The sequence below is a fragment of the Crocuta crocuta genome, unplaced genomic scaffold, assembly GCF_008692635.1.
Source record: "Crocuta crocuta isolate KB4526 unplaced genomic scaffold, BGI_CrCroc_1.0 scaffold3, whole genome shotgun sequence".
Classification (NCBI taxonomy): Eukaryota; Metazoa; Chordata; class Mammalia; order Carnivora; family Hyaenidae; genus Crocuta; species Crocuta crocuta.
In genome coordinates, this window is record NW_027529934.1 from 4612800 (window position 1) to 4628056 (window position 15257).

Here is a 15257-nt window from a genome sequence, read left to right on the forward strand (position 1 = left end):
GAAGATTAGCCTATAAAGTATATAGCATACTTTAGATTTGAGGTACTTGTGTTTTGTTTTGATTTTTAACCCTAAGAGAATGGATGGAGTCTAAGAAGCTGAGAACAACGGTGTATGTTGTGTGAGTCATGCCCATGTCAAAATGACTCTTAACTTCTCTGATGAACTGTGAACACTGCATTAATATGAAATATCGGCGTGTGTGAGATGCCAGGTTATGTCTAGGTCTTCTGAGCGTACTGCTAACTTCTCCTCCACTAGGCCTCACTAGGTGTCATTATTTTGATGAATCAGTATATTCCCAAGTTGGGGTTTTTAAGGCAGCCACTGTGGTGCCCCTTCCCTTCGGGTCCCAAAGCTGCAGACTTGGAAACCTCCTCTGTGAGCACGCAGTGAGGGGTGCTCGCCCTGGAGAGGGTCACGTTAACCAAGTGCGCCAGCCTAGCTGTATGAGGATGCCTGCATCTCCCCGTGTAACAAGCAGTTTGCCTTCTGGACGTTCTGCTGTGGACAGATTGTCTGGGAAGCCCAGTGACGATGAGATGCTTGGCCAGCAGGGAAGGCCAGCATGGGGGTGGGGGTGGGGTCCTGCTCTGTGACACCAAGTCATGTTCAGAGGCCCTTGGGCCAAGACAGCTTGCCGTGTCCAACCTCACGAAGGAGAGGCCTCCCTGCCCCTGCCCCAGCGCTCGGGCCGGTACTCCATCAGCCCTGGCTGCATTCCAGTGTTTTCTGTGCTTCAGTGAAGTATCTAGGGGATCAAGTACCCACCTAGGTGACAAGCAAAACACGCTTCCTGACCCCACTTATTGCTGGAGGTGACAGACCAGACTTCATCGAAGTTTCACTTTTGTTTCATCTGTCCCCTTTTGCTAAAGGGAGAGGTTAATGGCCGTTAAGGTTTTCCATCCTTCCGCACTGAAGAGCTGACTCGGTGCAGGGCTGCGGGTTGTGGTGACATGGAATGGTCCTAAGGGTTTAATAAAAAGTAAATGCCCGGAAATACACAGTGATTTGGGAGCTTCATACATAAAATCATTAGGGAGGAATCTGGGGCATTAGCGCCAGATAAAAACGTGTTCAGCGCTCCTCCCAAGGGGGTGCTGGGGTGGTATCAAAGGGGAGGCTGTGCTGCAGGAGAGAGCGTGGCACAGAGCAAGGGCAGCGATGGTTGAGAGGCAGGTAACTGAGGGATTCTCCACCTAAGAAAGCATCAGGTGCTCGCTCCTCTTACCTGGGCCTTCTTCACAGGGAGACTCCGCCCACCTGGAGTCCCGGGGATGGGGTGGCGTGTGGGCCCCCAGACAGCGGGGGTGGGGGGTGGGGGCGAGTGGAAGTTGCCAGGTCCAGCTTGTCAATAGATAAAAAAAACAGTGGCCACAGTGGTTGGGTGACCTGCCCCAGGTCACGGTGACAGAGCTGGGACTAGACTGTACAGACCGCTGGCAGAGGGCCGTCACCACTTCCCAGCACTGTGCTTGGGAGTCCCCAGGGCCCTTGGGAGAGCCGGTGCTATGGGAACACGTCAAAGAAAGAGAAATGGCCTTCAGTGGATGTGAAACGAGAGAGCCCATCTGGCGGTGTCGTCTTCACCAAAAGTCTCTCCAAGAGTGCTAAGCCCCACGTCCCTCCCTGCGGCTTTCCAGGGAGCACAGCATCTCGGGGAGGCCCCATTCACTACGTGCAGGCTCCCCGAGCCTCCTCACTAACTGCACTGCTGCAGGAGTTTGCTTTATTTTATACAATTTGGCGATATCTTGTCCCATTTACTTTTCTCTTCATTCACTTGACTCAGTATGATCCTGCCAGAGGAAAGATTTTAATTGATGATGCATGAAAGGACACATAAAAGAACTAGAAATTCCTTTTTACTGAGGCTTATTTTGCAACCTGTGTGTTTTAATGAACTGTATTTATTTTTATAAATATGCCTGGAAAGCTAAGTATATTACTCCCCTCACTTAGACTTCTTCATTAAATTGCACCGTGACCCGTTCAAGAGAAGAGTTTTACAAAGTTATGTTATAGAGGAACCACAGAGTGGAACTTTCTAGGGCATTATTTCTTAACATTAACAAAGAGAAGAGAAACGATTTGTCATTCATAAATGGAGGTGATGGGGTTAGGAGTGTGCTTCTGAAAGTAAGAAAGGGCATGCCCTGATGGGGATAAAAAAGCATCTTTGAGGAGCACGTGACTAAGGATGAGAGAAAATTTGTGACTTTTGTCATTGACTAGAAAATAACCCAAGCGTAAAAAATGCCTAAGGAATGCCCATCTGACCCTGTTGTTGTCATGGGTGATTTAGTGAATGGGGCTGGAGTCGTAGGTTCAGTCCTGGTGAAATTCACTTTGGTCTCTTAACCCAAACCCAGGGAGCATCTTTAACTTGATCACTCTTTTCTCTAAATGTTTCACATCGCCGGCAGGAAAGCATGGGGATGAATGAACGGAATGAACGAGAGCGTCCCATTGTTCTGGCGTGGGACCAGAAAACAGAAACATGTCCTTGTGACGGGGGCTCAGCAGCCTTCCTGTGAGACGGTCGGTGTGCACCTGGTGGCTTTTGTGCTATGCCTCTGGAAGATCATGGTGGTGGCACCAGAAATCCTGTGACGTTTTCTCAGTATCCCACATTTCAGGAAGTCACATGCATTTGTCCAAGTAGACTATGTCTGTTTTGAAAGCCCCATTACAGCAAGTGAAACACCAGATGCAAGAGTTAGAAAGGGGGACTTCACACTAAAACCCCCCATCTCATCCAGGAAGACAGCATCGCATTTCGCTCAGCAGAAAACTGGATGAAATAACAGTCACTTTTCTTCCAGTGCTGGAAGTGCTGGGACACCATGAGACGATTTCACAGCTCTTCATGCATCTTTAGGAAGATCAGGCATGGCAGTGATTACGCTGGCTGGAAATGACTTAGAAGTTTAAAAAGGGTACAGAAACGTCTGTATCTTTTGTGTAGATTTAATTGTTTAATTTTACCGCACAAATACTCTGTGCTCATTTTAGAAGAATTAGAAAGTACAGTCTGAAATGACAACAAAAGGAGTATCCATAATCTTCTTCCAGAGACAATCACTACTGGCACTTTGGGATACGTCTTTTGGAGTCCTTCCTGTGTGGTTGTTTGTGTATTAATTTTCTGGCAAATAGGACCCAAATTTACATAAAATTGTATAAAGATTGCAATCGGGGCAGGAGTAATAGCTTGGCTTTTGAAGAAAAAATATTAGAAAAAGTTTTAGAGGGATGCCTGGGTGGCTCAGTCGGTTAAGTGTCCAACTTTGGCTCAGGTCATGATCTCTCTGCTCGTGAGTTGGAGCCCCGCGTCGGGCTCTGTGCTGACAGCTCAGAGCCTGGAGCCTGCTTCAGATTCTGTGTCTTTCTCTCTCTCTCTGTCCCTCCGCCACTCATTCTCTCTCTTTCGAAAATAAACATTAAAAAAATTTTTAGAAGCTTTAGAAAAACTGACAAAAATGTTTTAAAAAGCTTAAAGGGCTCTCTGTGTACAAAGAAACTGTCAATACTAAAAAACAACAAAACAAAATAAGAACTATTAATTGATAACATTTATTCCTATTCATGAGGCTAGCTTAATTTTTTTTTTCAATTTTGCAGTCTGATCGCTTATAATTTTTAATAGTCATAAATAGGGTAGATTGCCTCTGTGGGGTTCTCTGTGACATGTGGACCCTCTCTGTGGTAGAAAAGTGTCAGGACACGCTCAGAACCTGACATTCCTGTCAGATGCTGTCCCCCTCCCACCTTTTTGTGAAAAAAAAAAAAAAATTAAAACAGCAGTGCCATTGAGGGACATCTCTGTCATTTTTCCCTTAATCCACATCTCTCACCACCTTCTAGCAGACAGTGAAAACTTACTCTGGGACATTCCCCTTGATGAACTTAAGTGATTCTGCACTTTGATGTCTCCTGCTCTCTGGTTGACTGCCGGGTGGGGGACAGTCTCCCATTGCAGGTGCTCTTTATAGGTCTTCTGACATAGTCATGAACTTCTTAAAGTCAGAGACTTCGGTTCCCATCCCTGACCCCAGGGTCAGTTGTAGGGCTTATTGAACGAATGAACGAACCAGGGGATGAAGAGTGAACTGGTGTGTTTTGAGAGGGCACTGTGTGCCAGGCGCTGTTCTCCTGGCCGAGCTCCCTGGATCTTCCCGGGGACCCTTTGCGGCTTCACGAGTGCCTGATTATTCCTATACGAAGGTCTGCCATTTCTTGGTCATCTTCAGGCTTCGTATCTGATTATCACCGTTGGAAGGTGTAAAATCAGAGCCTCAGAATTCTGGACCTGCTAAGTAACTCGGGGATTATGTTATTTACAGCCCAGGGTACAGATGCGGAGGGATTAAGAGGTCTGCCGAGTGTCACATAGCTGCAGAGTGGGGACAAGAATGCAGGTTTCCTGAGCCCCAGACCAGCGTCCGCGTACTTGGCAGCTCTTTGCTCTTCTCCCGCACTGTTCCTTGTGGTTCGGTTCCCTTCCCTGCGAGGACACATTCATGTCAGTAAATGTCGTCATTGTGTGTTATTGATGCTAACATCACTTTTCCATTAATTCCATTGATAAGTTAATTCTATTAATACATAATAGATAAATCACAGTAAGGAAGGTTCATATTAAACTTCTCTCTCCCTGGAGTCGTCCTTGAACACGGATAACAAGACTTGCAGTTCAGAAGAGCAGCCACCGGGGGGCCCTGCGGAGCCCTTCTCCTAGAATCCCCTGTTTCACCCCAGACGCTGGCTCACGGATGTTAATTACCTGTCTATGCCGCCGGCGGTCCCTGTTTCCTGCAGCTACCCCGAGGCCTGACGCCCTCTTGACTTTTCTCTCTTTGCCTCATCACTGTGCTCTAATTTCAGGCTCTGGCTAAAAACAGATCCCCTTCTCCCATGCGCCTATCTTGTCATTTCTTTCTCTCCCTGCCCTTAGTTATATTCGGCACGGTGTTATTTAACCGTGCAGAACATCTTGGCACAGAACTTGAGCCAGTGGCCTGTACCACGTAGTGTATTAAATCGTTAAGTGACGCGGTGTTTTTCCTTCTTGGGATGGAGGAGGGGGGAAAAAAGGTAGAGAGACCTCTTCATTCATTCAGCAACTTCATTAAGTGCCTAGTAAATGCCAGGCCTTGTTCTAGGTTCTGGGGTTATAAATGTGGAAAAAAGCACACCAGACTGAGTTCCTTTATTTTGATGGGGAGAGACAGATACTAACAAAAAAACATATAAATATGGAGTATATCAGGTGGTGAGAAGTGCCTAAGAAGCCTACAGCAAGGAAATGGACAGTGACGGGCATGTGCTGTTTTGCTAGGCTATTCACGGCAGGCATCTTGGGAAGGTGACATTTGAGCAGAGACGTGGAAGAGTTAGGCAGGGAGCAATATGGGCACCTAGGGGGAGAGGGCAGTAGTCAGGGGTACAGCAGGTGGAAGAGGTCTTACGGCAGGAGCATGCGCGGTCTGTTTAGGGAGCAGCAGGGGCGCTGTGTGGGTGACGTAGGAGGCGATGAGGTCAGAGGAGTGGAGGGGGGCTCGGCGTCATCTTTAAGATTTTGCCTTTTGCTGGGGGATCAGAAGCCGTTCGAAGGTTCTGAGCTGCTAAGGCCTGGTGGGATCGGGGTTCTGTGTAACAGGATGGACTGCCGGGCTGCTCTGTTGGCCTGGGCCACGGGGGCAGGGGCAGAAGCGGGTGTCCGGGGGCCGAGGAGGCCCGGGCAGTACTGGCCTCGCAGCAGGGCACGGTGGGGCCGGGCAGGGCGATCAGGTTCCAGATCTGTTCTGAAGGCAGGGGAAACCGATGTGCCGGAGGGGAACGTGGAGTGTGAGGGGGAGAGAGGTGGCAAGGGACGTCCCCGGGTTCCAGCCCGAGCATCTGAAAGAACAGACCTGCTGTTTCCTGAGGTGGGGAGGCCGAGGGAAGAACAGGACACACCGAGTTCCGTGGGGAGAGAGCGAGTCTGGAGGTTCCCATCAGTGTGCCAAGTGCCCGGACACTTCCCCCCTCAAGTCGTCTTCCATTCACCCTCCACCCCGCCCATTCTCCCAGTTTCCAGCTCTGCTTCCNATCCCGCCAGCCTCGCCACCAGCGGCCGCATCAGTAGTGCCCCCCGTTCCTCGGACTGCGCTCCCCCCTGGCCGCCACAGCACCGTGGTGCCATCCTCCCTCCCTCGCCCGTCTCCACAGATGGCGTCTCCACCCTGCCAGTAGTGGCCCAGCCAGGGGCATAAGAGTGGTGAGCTGGGACGGAAAGGAACACACTGCCCCTGAGTTATCGGCTGAATCTTCAGGGAGTCTGTGTCCCTAAATATTCCCAATAGTTGCCTTTGCCGGACCCTTCGAGAGCCCTCAGCAATGCCTTCATTCGTGTTTTGCTTTTTATCGCCTGTAAAAGGGGACTAGTTGCTGAGTACAGCTATCAGCTGTTTGCCCCGATGTGAGAAGAGAACCAGACAGGACTGTGAGGGAGCAGGGCCACGTCAGTGGCTAATCCCCCAAGTCACTCACCGCCGTGGTGGGACAGCTCCCACAGATGCCGGAGAGCTGTACGCGTTGTTTGGAACAACGAGAGGCTGCAGAAAGACACGAGACACAAAGCAGATTTTCTCATCCCAGCAGCCTTGGCCAGGCCCGAGTCAAGGTCATACAGCCGTCTCTATCTTAAAGGATGTTTTTATCTCTAGCTTTTGTGAGCATCATCATGTTTTCCAAAAGGAAACATATTTCACTTGACCTTAACTAGAAGAACTTACTGCATCCTCTCTTCTTGAACTTGATTCCTGTTTGTGTGTGTGTCTGTGTGTGTGTGTTTAATCATTTTTTTTTTTTTTTAACCTTCCCAGAAAGAAGATTGGCCCATGCATAAGCTGGAATGTTCTCCCATGGTTGTTTTTGGGGAAAACTGGAATCCCTCTGAGACTGTAAGGCTGACCGCAAGGATTCTGGCCAAACAGGTGAGGAAATGGGATGATGTTCAAGTGCATTTTCTTCTTCTTTTTTTCTTAAAGGTCAGAAAGATGAGTGACCTGTGGTGATCGTCTCTTGTTAAACATTCTTGGGCCCTGTTTCCTGTCATGTCACTATGGATGGGCGTGGGAACCACAGTCCCGGCATAAGCTGGTCTGTCCTTTGCCCCTGCAAATAGGATGTCACTTACCCTAGTCCAGAAACATAGCCACAGCTGTTAAATTCTGAACTTTGTATGAGACAGGTTCACATAGAAAAATATGGCTTCCCAGAGCATGAAGACTCCATTGAAAACACCTAGAGCATCCCAGGGACCCAGACTGGCCTGAGGAGCTTTGCGAGGTCCCCCTTTCTTTCTGATGCTTGGGGTGCGCACCCCGCCCCCCTCCTTGCCATGCACTGTTTTCCCTGTGTCCGTACTTGCTCTTGCCCAGACAGGCAAGGACAGGGATGGAGCAACTGGCATGGCATATGCAAAGGAAAAGGGAAAGAGGAGGAGTGGGAAGAAGTAGAAATCGAGGTAAGGTGAGAGGAAGAGGGTAAAAGACAGAAGAAGTAAAGAAAGAAATGGCCCCAGTGGGAGCAAATGACGGCCGTGAGCAGCTTTCAGCACTGATGATGCCAGGACCAGGTCCTCTGCTGTTTTTGGTCCGTCCTTACCGGTTGCAGGCTGATGATGCCGGATCTCCAAAGGACCAAACCCAAAAAAAAGGGGAGAAGCACCATAGGACGTGTCCTTGTGACACTGGGAGATAGGTGGTGTGGCATGGATGCGCGGAGGCGCTCGCTAATACTAAGGAGGCACTTGCTAACGGGAAGTTGGTGGCCAGGCCGCTGTACTGTAAATTTTTTGAAGCTAAAATTTCATCCACCTCTTCTTCATACCTACCTCCCTGCTTCCCTCTAAAGCTTTCTATTTTTTACCAAAGCCAAATGGGATTGTAATGACTGGCACGTATGTGTCCTCAACCGAAGTCAGGATCCTGGGCCGCATAAACAGGAGAACATTTCCGAACTCTGAGGTCATTGTTCCATTATGTGCTTGGTCAGGTGCTTGCTGAAATGCCGCTTCCTCAGCTCAGGGCAACCACAGGATTCCAGGGTGGCCTGTAGAGTGAGACCAAACACTCCAAACGATTTTCCCTGGAGGATGTTAACTTTGTGTCCTTGTGATGTATTCCCGAGTTGGAGTTCTTGGTGGGAAGGAAAGGAGGAAATGGTGTGCCTCCTCCGGGAGGTGTCAGGGTGAATAAGCCATCACCGTTAGATCCGGAAGTGCCTTAGGGGGGATGGGTGACCCGGCTATTGGTTCTCCCCTCCCCCACCTCCAACTCCTCCGTGTCATTTATAGAAATTGTGCTTAAGAATTCAGAAGAAGCTGGTGTGCTTTCCTGAACGAGCAGCCTTCCCAGGCAAGATGACTTGCTAATCTTACAGAAACATGTCCCGGAATGGGAGATTTCTGCTCGAAAAAAGAACAATTGAAATATTTGGGCACCAGGAGGGTGGCCTGAGTGCTCTGATGAGTTTATTGCCAGTTCCATTCAACTTTCAGTATAATTACTACTACGACTAATAGTCTATTAAATGAAAAGTTACCTGCCCGTCTTTTCATCTCAGTAGGACTCGATGATTAGAAAAACCAGACCATTTGTATTCTAGTGGCTTGCAAAGGATTAGGGGAGACAGGCTACCCAACTACCAAGGGGAGGCTTAACATGTTAACTAGGGAGGTGAGAGCGTCCTGGTAGACCACCTGTATCCCCAAATTGAATAGCCAGATTACAAAGACACGGCCTCAGGCCAGCTCTTGAGCTCAGCTTTTGAACTCTTGTCAACACCAAGTTTATTCATGTTCTCAAAGCCTAGCAGGTTTACTATTGTTAGCTCCTCTTGGGGTGTCTAGAACAAAGCCAGAAACACGTTTAAAGTGAATCTGGGCTCACAGATCCCACCAAAAGTGTTCTTTTTGAAACACAGAATTTGAGATCATTTTAGCCTATGCTTAAAGAAAGTGTAAAATGGATGGGGGTTTGATTTTGTTCCTTTTTAGAAGGAGAAATAATAAATAGGATGGTTTCTCTGTAGACTCAGAGTCCTTTTAAGTCGGGGCCCTAAAAAGTTATTTCCCGCCACTCTGCTTTCCCGTAACAGGCGTTTTTGAGCCTACTGTGTGCACGTAGCATCATCAGGGAGTTAGGAATGTGGCAGAAGCTTTAAAAAGTTTTCTGAAAGAGTCTGTCGGGTTTGGGGGTTGGGCAGACACTCTCCGGGCCTGATAGCAAGAGCCCTTAGAGAGTTTCCTTCATTGAGGATCATTGTCCTTTCTCCATGTCGATGTAACAGTGAAAGCACTGGATTTTGCCCCGGTCATTAAAATCTGCATCTGTGTGATTTCTTTCCAATTACTAGAAAATCCACCCAGAGAGAACGCCTTCAGAGAAATTGTTAGCTGTGAAGGAGTTCGAATCACGTAAGTCTTTCTGTGCCGAGAGGTTATTTTAGCGACACCGTTAGCGTGGGCTAGGCAGGGTTGAAGAAGGGAACGTACGGAAAGCTTGTTTTCGTCGGGGTGGCGGGGATTTTAATGAAAAGTTTTCACTTTGACTTGTGTGCTGTTTTGAAAAATGACTAGAACTTTTTCTTTTTCCTGAGTTGACATGATTACTAGGAAGTAATTAAGGGGAAGGAGGAACTCGCAGGATGAATTATTGCGTCCCGAGCGGTCTCCTGATGGCTCTCCTCGCATGCTGAATATTTTTGTATCTTTGCTGAATTGCAGTCCTGTAAACAGCTGATGTCCTTACTGAAAGGCATTAAATTAGGGCTGTCCAGCTTCTTGACCATGACATAGATTCCAGGGCCAGTGTGGGGGAGGGGCCGGACTCGTCCAAGGCTGGTTGTCAGTCCTGGCCGCCCATCCCTGACCTCATTGCTAACAGTCAGTTGAAATCTCATGTTCTGAGTGATTTCCCAGTTGTCAGAAGAAGAGAAGGAAGGAATGGCATGCTTTTCTTTCCCTAGAATTTATCGTTTAGACCCAAGTCGTGGGGAAGAGTATTTTCTAGGGGCTCCACATCCTTTTTTTTCCCATGCCATTTGTAGTAAGAAAAGGATGTAGCTAGAAATCCACAGTTTTCTACCTGGCGAATAATGGTTTGCTTTACCCACAGATCTGGATAAATTAGACAATGAGAAGAAGGACTTGATTCAGAGTGACATTGCTGCCCTTCATCACTTCTACTCCAAGCACCTCGAGTTCCCCGACAGTGAGAGCCTGGTGGTGCTCTTTGCGCAGGTGAGAATGCTAGCACTGGGTGACCCTTAGTGCGGCCTTTCCCTCCCTGCCCAGTCCCTCTGCCCAGCGCACACTCGGGAAAGATCAACGGAAATAGACTGATGGCTTCTGTGAGGACAAGGCTGTTGACCTGTTGGGCCCTGTTGTGCAGAGCCCTGTCTGCTAGGTGACCTTGAGCAGACCTTGACCTGGCCCTCGTTGATGGGTGGTGCGTAGGAGAGTTGCCCTACCCTTGCCTCTTGGCACAGAATAAGTTGATGAAAGCAGAGGGGTTGCCAGTGCCCTAGTGCCTGGGCCTAGTTGGAAGCTCTTTGAAAGGAAAAAGGACCATTTTTTAAAATAAATGTTTTAATGTTTATGTATTTTTGAGAGGAGAGAGACAGAGTGCCAGTGCGGGGAGGGGCAGAGAGAGAGAGAAACACAGAATCGTAAACAGGCTCCAGGCTCTGAGCTGTCAGCACAGAGCCCGATGCGGGGCTTGAACCTACGAACCGTGAGCTCATGACCTGAGTCGAAGTCGGACGCTTAGCCAGCTGAGCCACCCAGGCGCCCCTGCGCTGTTCTTTTTACTACACTTGATCTTAGCCAAAAGGCCGAGAAGCGATTGTGCTGTTCTTTTTAAAAGCAAAAATGAATTCCAGTTTTGAGTGTTAAAGTAGATTTTCCTGATTTTCATATTATCCTGACTTTACAGTACACTTTCCTAAGTGTCCTAAGGCAATGGATTTGGGTGATAATGGAAAGTTGAGGAATTGACTGATTTTCCATTTAAAAAAGACAACAACTAGCTACATCCCTTTTTTCTGGACTAGAGGAGGCATGGTTATATGAGAGCCTAGGAGAGACGAAATGAATACAGTGTATCTTCCCTTCTAGCTGTGAAGGAAGGATCACTTCTCCTCTAACACAGTAATGCATGCTGTTAGGACTTCTCCATGTTGACGTAGTAGATACGGGACCATATTTTCAGAATAGAAACCCAGGCACTTGGTCTCATAAGCAGGAGTATATTTGTGGTGAAAATGACTCGGGATCTCTGAAATTTGGACTGACTCAGAAAATCCAGGAGATACAGATGTATATACATATTATACATACACATATACACACATACATATATTCACATACACATATATAACTGAGATAATTAATTCCTTTTTAGACTTCATGTGTATCAAATCATAATATCCATTCTCAGGTCGTGTGAGTGCACGTGCACACGCACGCACACTTTTTTTTATGTATAAATTTGGAAAGGGACATTTAGCATCCCCAAAGAAAACTGTAAAGCAAAACTGAAAATGCCGTTCCAGCCCCGTGCCCCGCTCTGGTCCTGCCTCTCAGCCCCAGGCTGCGTGTGCTCTCTTCCAGGCTCTGAGCCCTCTCCTCTCCGCTTTGTTGGGGGGGGGCATCGTAGGTGAGCCTGTGGCCAGCAGCAGTTGGCAGCCAGAGGTGACTGCGCTCCTCCGACAGCTCGGAGGTGCATTTTAATCACGGGGAACATATGCATGGCTGGGAAATGTATTTTTGGTGTGCAGCCTACATCTAGTCTAAATGCTAATTATGAGAATAGCTTTAGCAAAGTACTTACGCCTGATTTGACTTGAAAAAAAGGACAGTGGCCCATGCATCTTTCTTAACATGCAAGTTCACTTTTCTTCTCCAGGGATATTTCAGAAGGGAGGGGGAGCTGGCAGGGAAATTGCCACGCAGCTTGGCTGACACACCGTCACCGCCTCCCAGGAAGGGACAGTGAGGACGCTGCGGGTACAGGCCCCTTTGTCTGTGAAGAGACACACTCACTCTTGCAGAGTGAGAGGAGGGGGGGACGGGGACGGGCGGGGAGGGCATGGAATCAAGTGATCAGCAGTCGTAGAACAGTCAAGCCCGGAAGGAATTTGGAGTCACAGACTGATCCAGTTGAGCTCCGTACAGAGGGAGAGATTAAGAGGCAAAGAAGCGATTCTCCCACCCCTTGGAGGTAGTGAGGAGCTGTCTGTCCCTCCATCCGTTTTTGAAAAATTGCCACTCAGTTCCTACTCTGTCATTTTGCAGACACTGCAGAGGCCTGTTAGCATCTGGTCTCAGAGTACAGATCGTTCAGGACCTCCTGTGGTGCAGGACACATAGTTCGTGCCCCGATTCATTTTGTTGAATGAATGAAAAGTCCAGTTTACTCTTGTTGGTTGTCGGTCATTGGTTAATGGTAATTGATTAATGTCCTGATGATAGAATAGGCCGGGGGTACTTGAACTTGGCACAGAAAGTACTATGTTAAGTCTCGTACATAGAAATGCCCGACCCCTCAGGACTCCAGGGCGGTCCATTTTTCTCCTAACCTGCAGTGATCTCTTTATGTAAATACTGTTTGTGAATATGTTGACCTTACTGTAAAACCTGCAAGTCAGACCCATCATAGCCTTTACTTCTTTTTATTTCTTTTTTTTTTTTAATGTTTTATTTATTTCTGAGAGAGAGACAGCATGAGCAGGGGAGGGTCAGAGAGAGAGGGAGACACAGAATCTGAAATAGTCTCCAGGCTCTGGGCTGTCAGCACAGAGCCCGACGTGGGGCTTGAACCCATGAACCACGAGATCATGACCTGAGGTGAAGTCGGATGCTTAACTGACTGAGCCACCCAGGTGCCCCAGCCTTTACTTCTGCATGTGCTGAGATATCCAAGCCTTGATGTTGGCCTTTTAAGTAACATTGCCATGTTAATATTCATAGATCAGAACAATTTTAGAAGAAAGTGGTAGAGTGTGAAAGTCTTTTGTGTTTCTGAGAACATTGCTGCCTGAATGTCTAGTTTGAACTCTGACTTCTGTCCTGCCACTCACTACATCCATGGCCCTGAACAAGTTCTTAATCATTGCCCTCTCCCTGAGCCTCAGCGCCCATATCTGTGAAATGGGTTATGTCAGAGTAGTATGGCAGATTTGTGAGAGGGTAAATCTGCAGCACCTGGCACAGGGCCTGGCCCAGAGTAAGTGCCCAGGGGATGCTGGTTTTAAAAAGCCCGTCCACCGGCCTGAAACGTGCCCGGGCACCGTCTCCGGGAAGAGCACGGTTCCAGCCCGTGGGGTGAAACCGTGTGGCATGGGGTGGCTCGCAGCCTTCACAGCCACTGGGGACGAGCAGGGGTCTCAGCCTCTGCCACTTGCTCTGGGCAAGTCACTGCTCCTCTCACTTCAGATTCATCATTTGAAAAGTAAAAAGACTGGGTCCCTTTCCAGCTCTGACAAACGGAAAACATTCGCTGAATGGTCTCCCGTAGACTGGGTGTGCCCCGAGGGTACAGACTATGGCCTGTTCATCCTTATGTGTGCAGCGCCCGGCATATGTTCTCAACGAAAGTCGGTGGAAGGGATGAATTTACAGAACAACACACATTTGGGGGTGTGCATTCCTCATACTTAGCCTCCGAGCTCCAGGTTAGACTTCCACAGTACTCTTGGTATTTTTTTCAATGTACCATTTCTTTTTAAGGGTTAAAAAGGTCGCCAGTGGTTGATTTGGGCTGAGATGTGAAAGGAAGGTCTCCATTCCTTAACCCCAGGCCCTTGGCCCCTCTGCCTCTCAAGGGAGGGGATGGACGGCAGTTAGATTACCTGTGGAAGGGCTTTCATATTTACCACCTTACCTTATGGGATAGGTACTGGATTAAGTGAGTTCTTGTTTTTTTTTAAGGTTTTATTTATTGGTGTGTAACTGACAAACCATGTTATATTAGCTTCACGTGTACAACATAGTGATTCGACATTTGTATTCATTGAGAAATGGTCCCTGCTGTAAGCTGGTGACCATCTGGCACCTTAAAAGTTAATACAGTATTGTTGACTGTATTCCCTGTGCTGTACGTTACACCCCCATGACTTCTTTTTTAATAGGTGGAAATCAAGGACAGAGGGATTCTGTGATGACCTCAGGATCACATAGCCGGTCTGGGGCATAATTGAGATTGGACTCTAGGTATCCTAAGTCCCACTCAAATGTACAAACCTCAGTCGTTGGACACCTTGTGGTATCCTTGGGCCACTGTGCGTAGTGAGGGTAAGGTGGCTACAGTAAGGATGCTTCATTCCTAACACTTCTGCCTGTGTTTGTTTACACCTGAGATTAACGGGTCAGTTTTGTTTGAGCAAGGATACCTTGGCTGAAAGAAAGGTTTTTACACCACTCAACTGGAACATCGTCTCCATTGATTTGTAAAAGGTCACCATTACAGAAATGATTTCTATCCAAAGAGAAGCTTTAGCTCATCTGTTGCTTTCTCCCCCTTTCTCCGTCAGGTTAACTGTAATGGCTTCACAATTGAAGATGAAGAGCTTTCTCATTTGGGATCAGCAATTTTTCCTGAGTAAGCTGAGTTTGACTTCACTTCGTTTTACTTATTTAACACTAATCAGATTAAAAAAAAATTTTTTTTTAAATAACCTACCTAACTGCATGTGGCAGACATGAAACTCCAAGTGAATTAAGACACCTTTTTAATTCTGCCAGGTTTCAAAATATTTCCCATACACTTAGGGCGCCAAAGGTAGCAGTTAAGAGAACAGTTGCTTGTTAAGTCCTGCTAGGTAGGGAGCTGTTATTAAAGAATATTCTGTGGTGTGCATGGAAGGAAGAGCCCGTGCCCCACTGAGAAGTTTGCTTTTTGCATATCTTTGGTTCTGGAAATCTTTGGGCTCCTTACACTGAAAGTGAAACACTAATTGCCAACCAACGATTGCCATAGGCTGACGCAGAGACTGTTTTCATCTGTTCTTTCTGAAAAATACTAGCATAGACGCGGCACAGTTTGGGAAGGAGAATGTGCCGAAGCAGTGAACTTGGACAGTTTCAAAGAACGGTAGGATTCTTCTTCACTTCAGGGATTCTCAAGTAACTCAAGAAAGGCTGGCCAGCTGACAGATGGGGATCTTTATAGCTTTGACCGTAATGGATTTGCCAAAAATGGCTT

General features: G+C 47.7%; 1 protein-coding gene across 1 annotated transcript in view; it reads left to right on the plus strand.

Annotated features, from left to right (window-relative positions):
• SMYD2 (SET and MYND domain containing 2) overlaps window positions 1-15257 on the plus strand; it is a 39701-nt gene that overhangs the window by 17123 nt on the left and 7321 nt on the right. The window contains exons 3-6 of the mRNA XM_077763208.1: window positions 6873-6983; window positions 9409-9469; window positions 10170-10294; window positions 14587-14654. Of these exons, the coding sequence (XP_077619334.1) occupies window positions 6873-6983; window positions 9409-9469; window positions 10170-10294; window positions 14587-14654 (365 nt within the window). The remainder of the gene's footprint in view (window positions 1-6872; window positions 6984-9408; window positions 9470-10169; window positions 10295-14586; window positions 14655-15257) is intronic.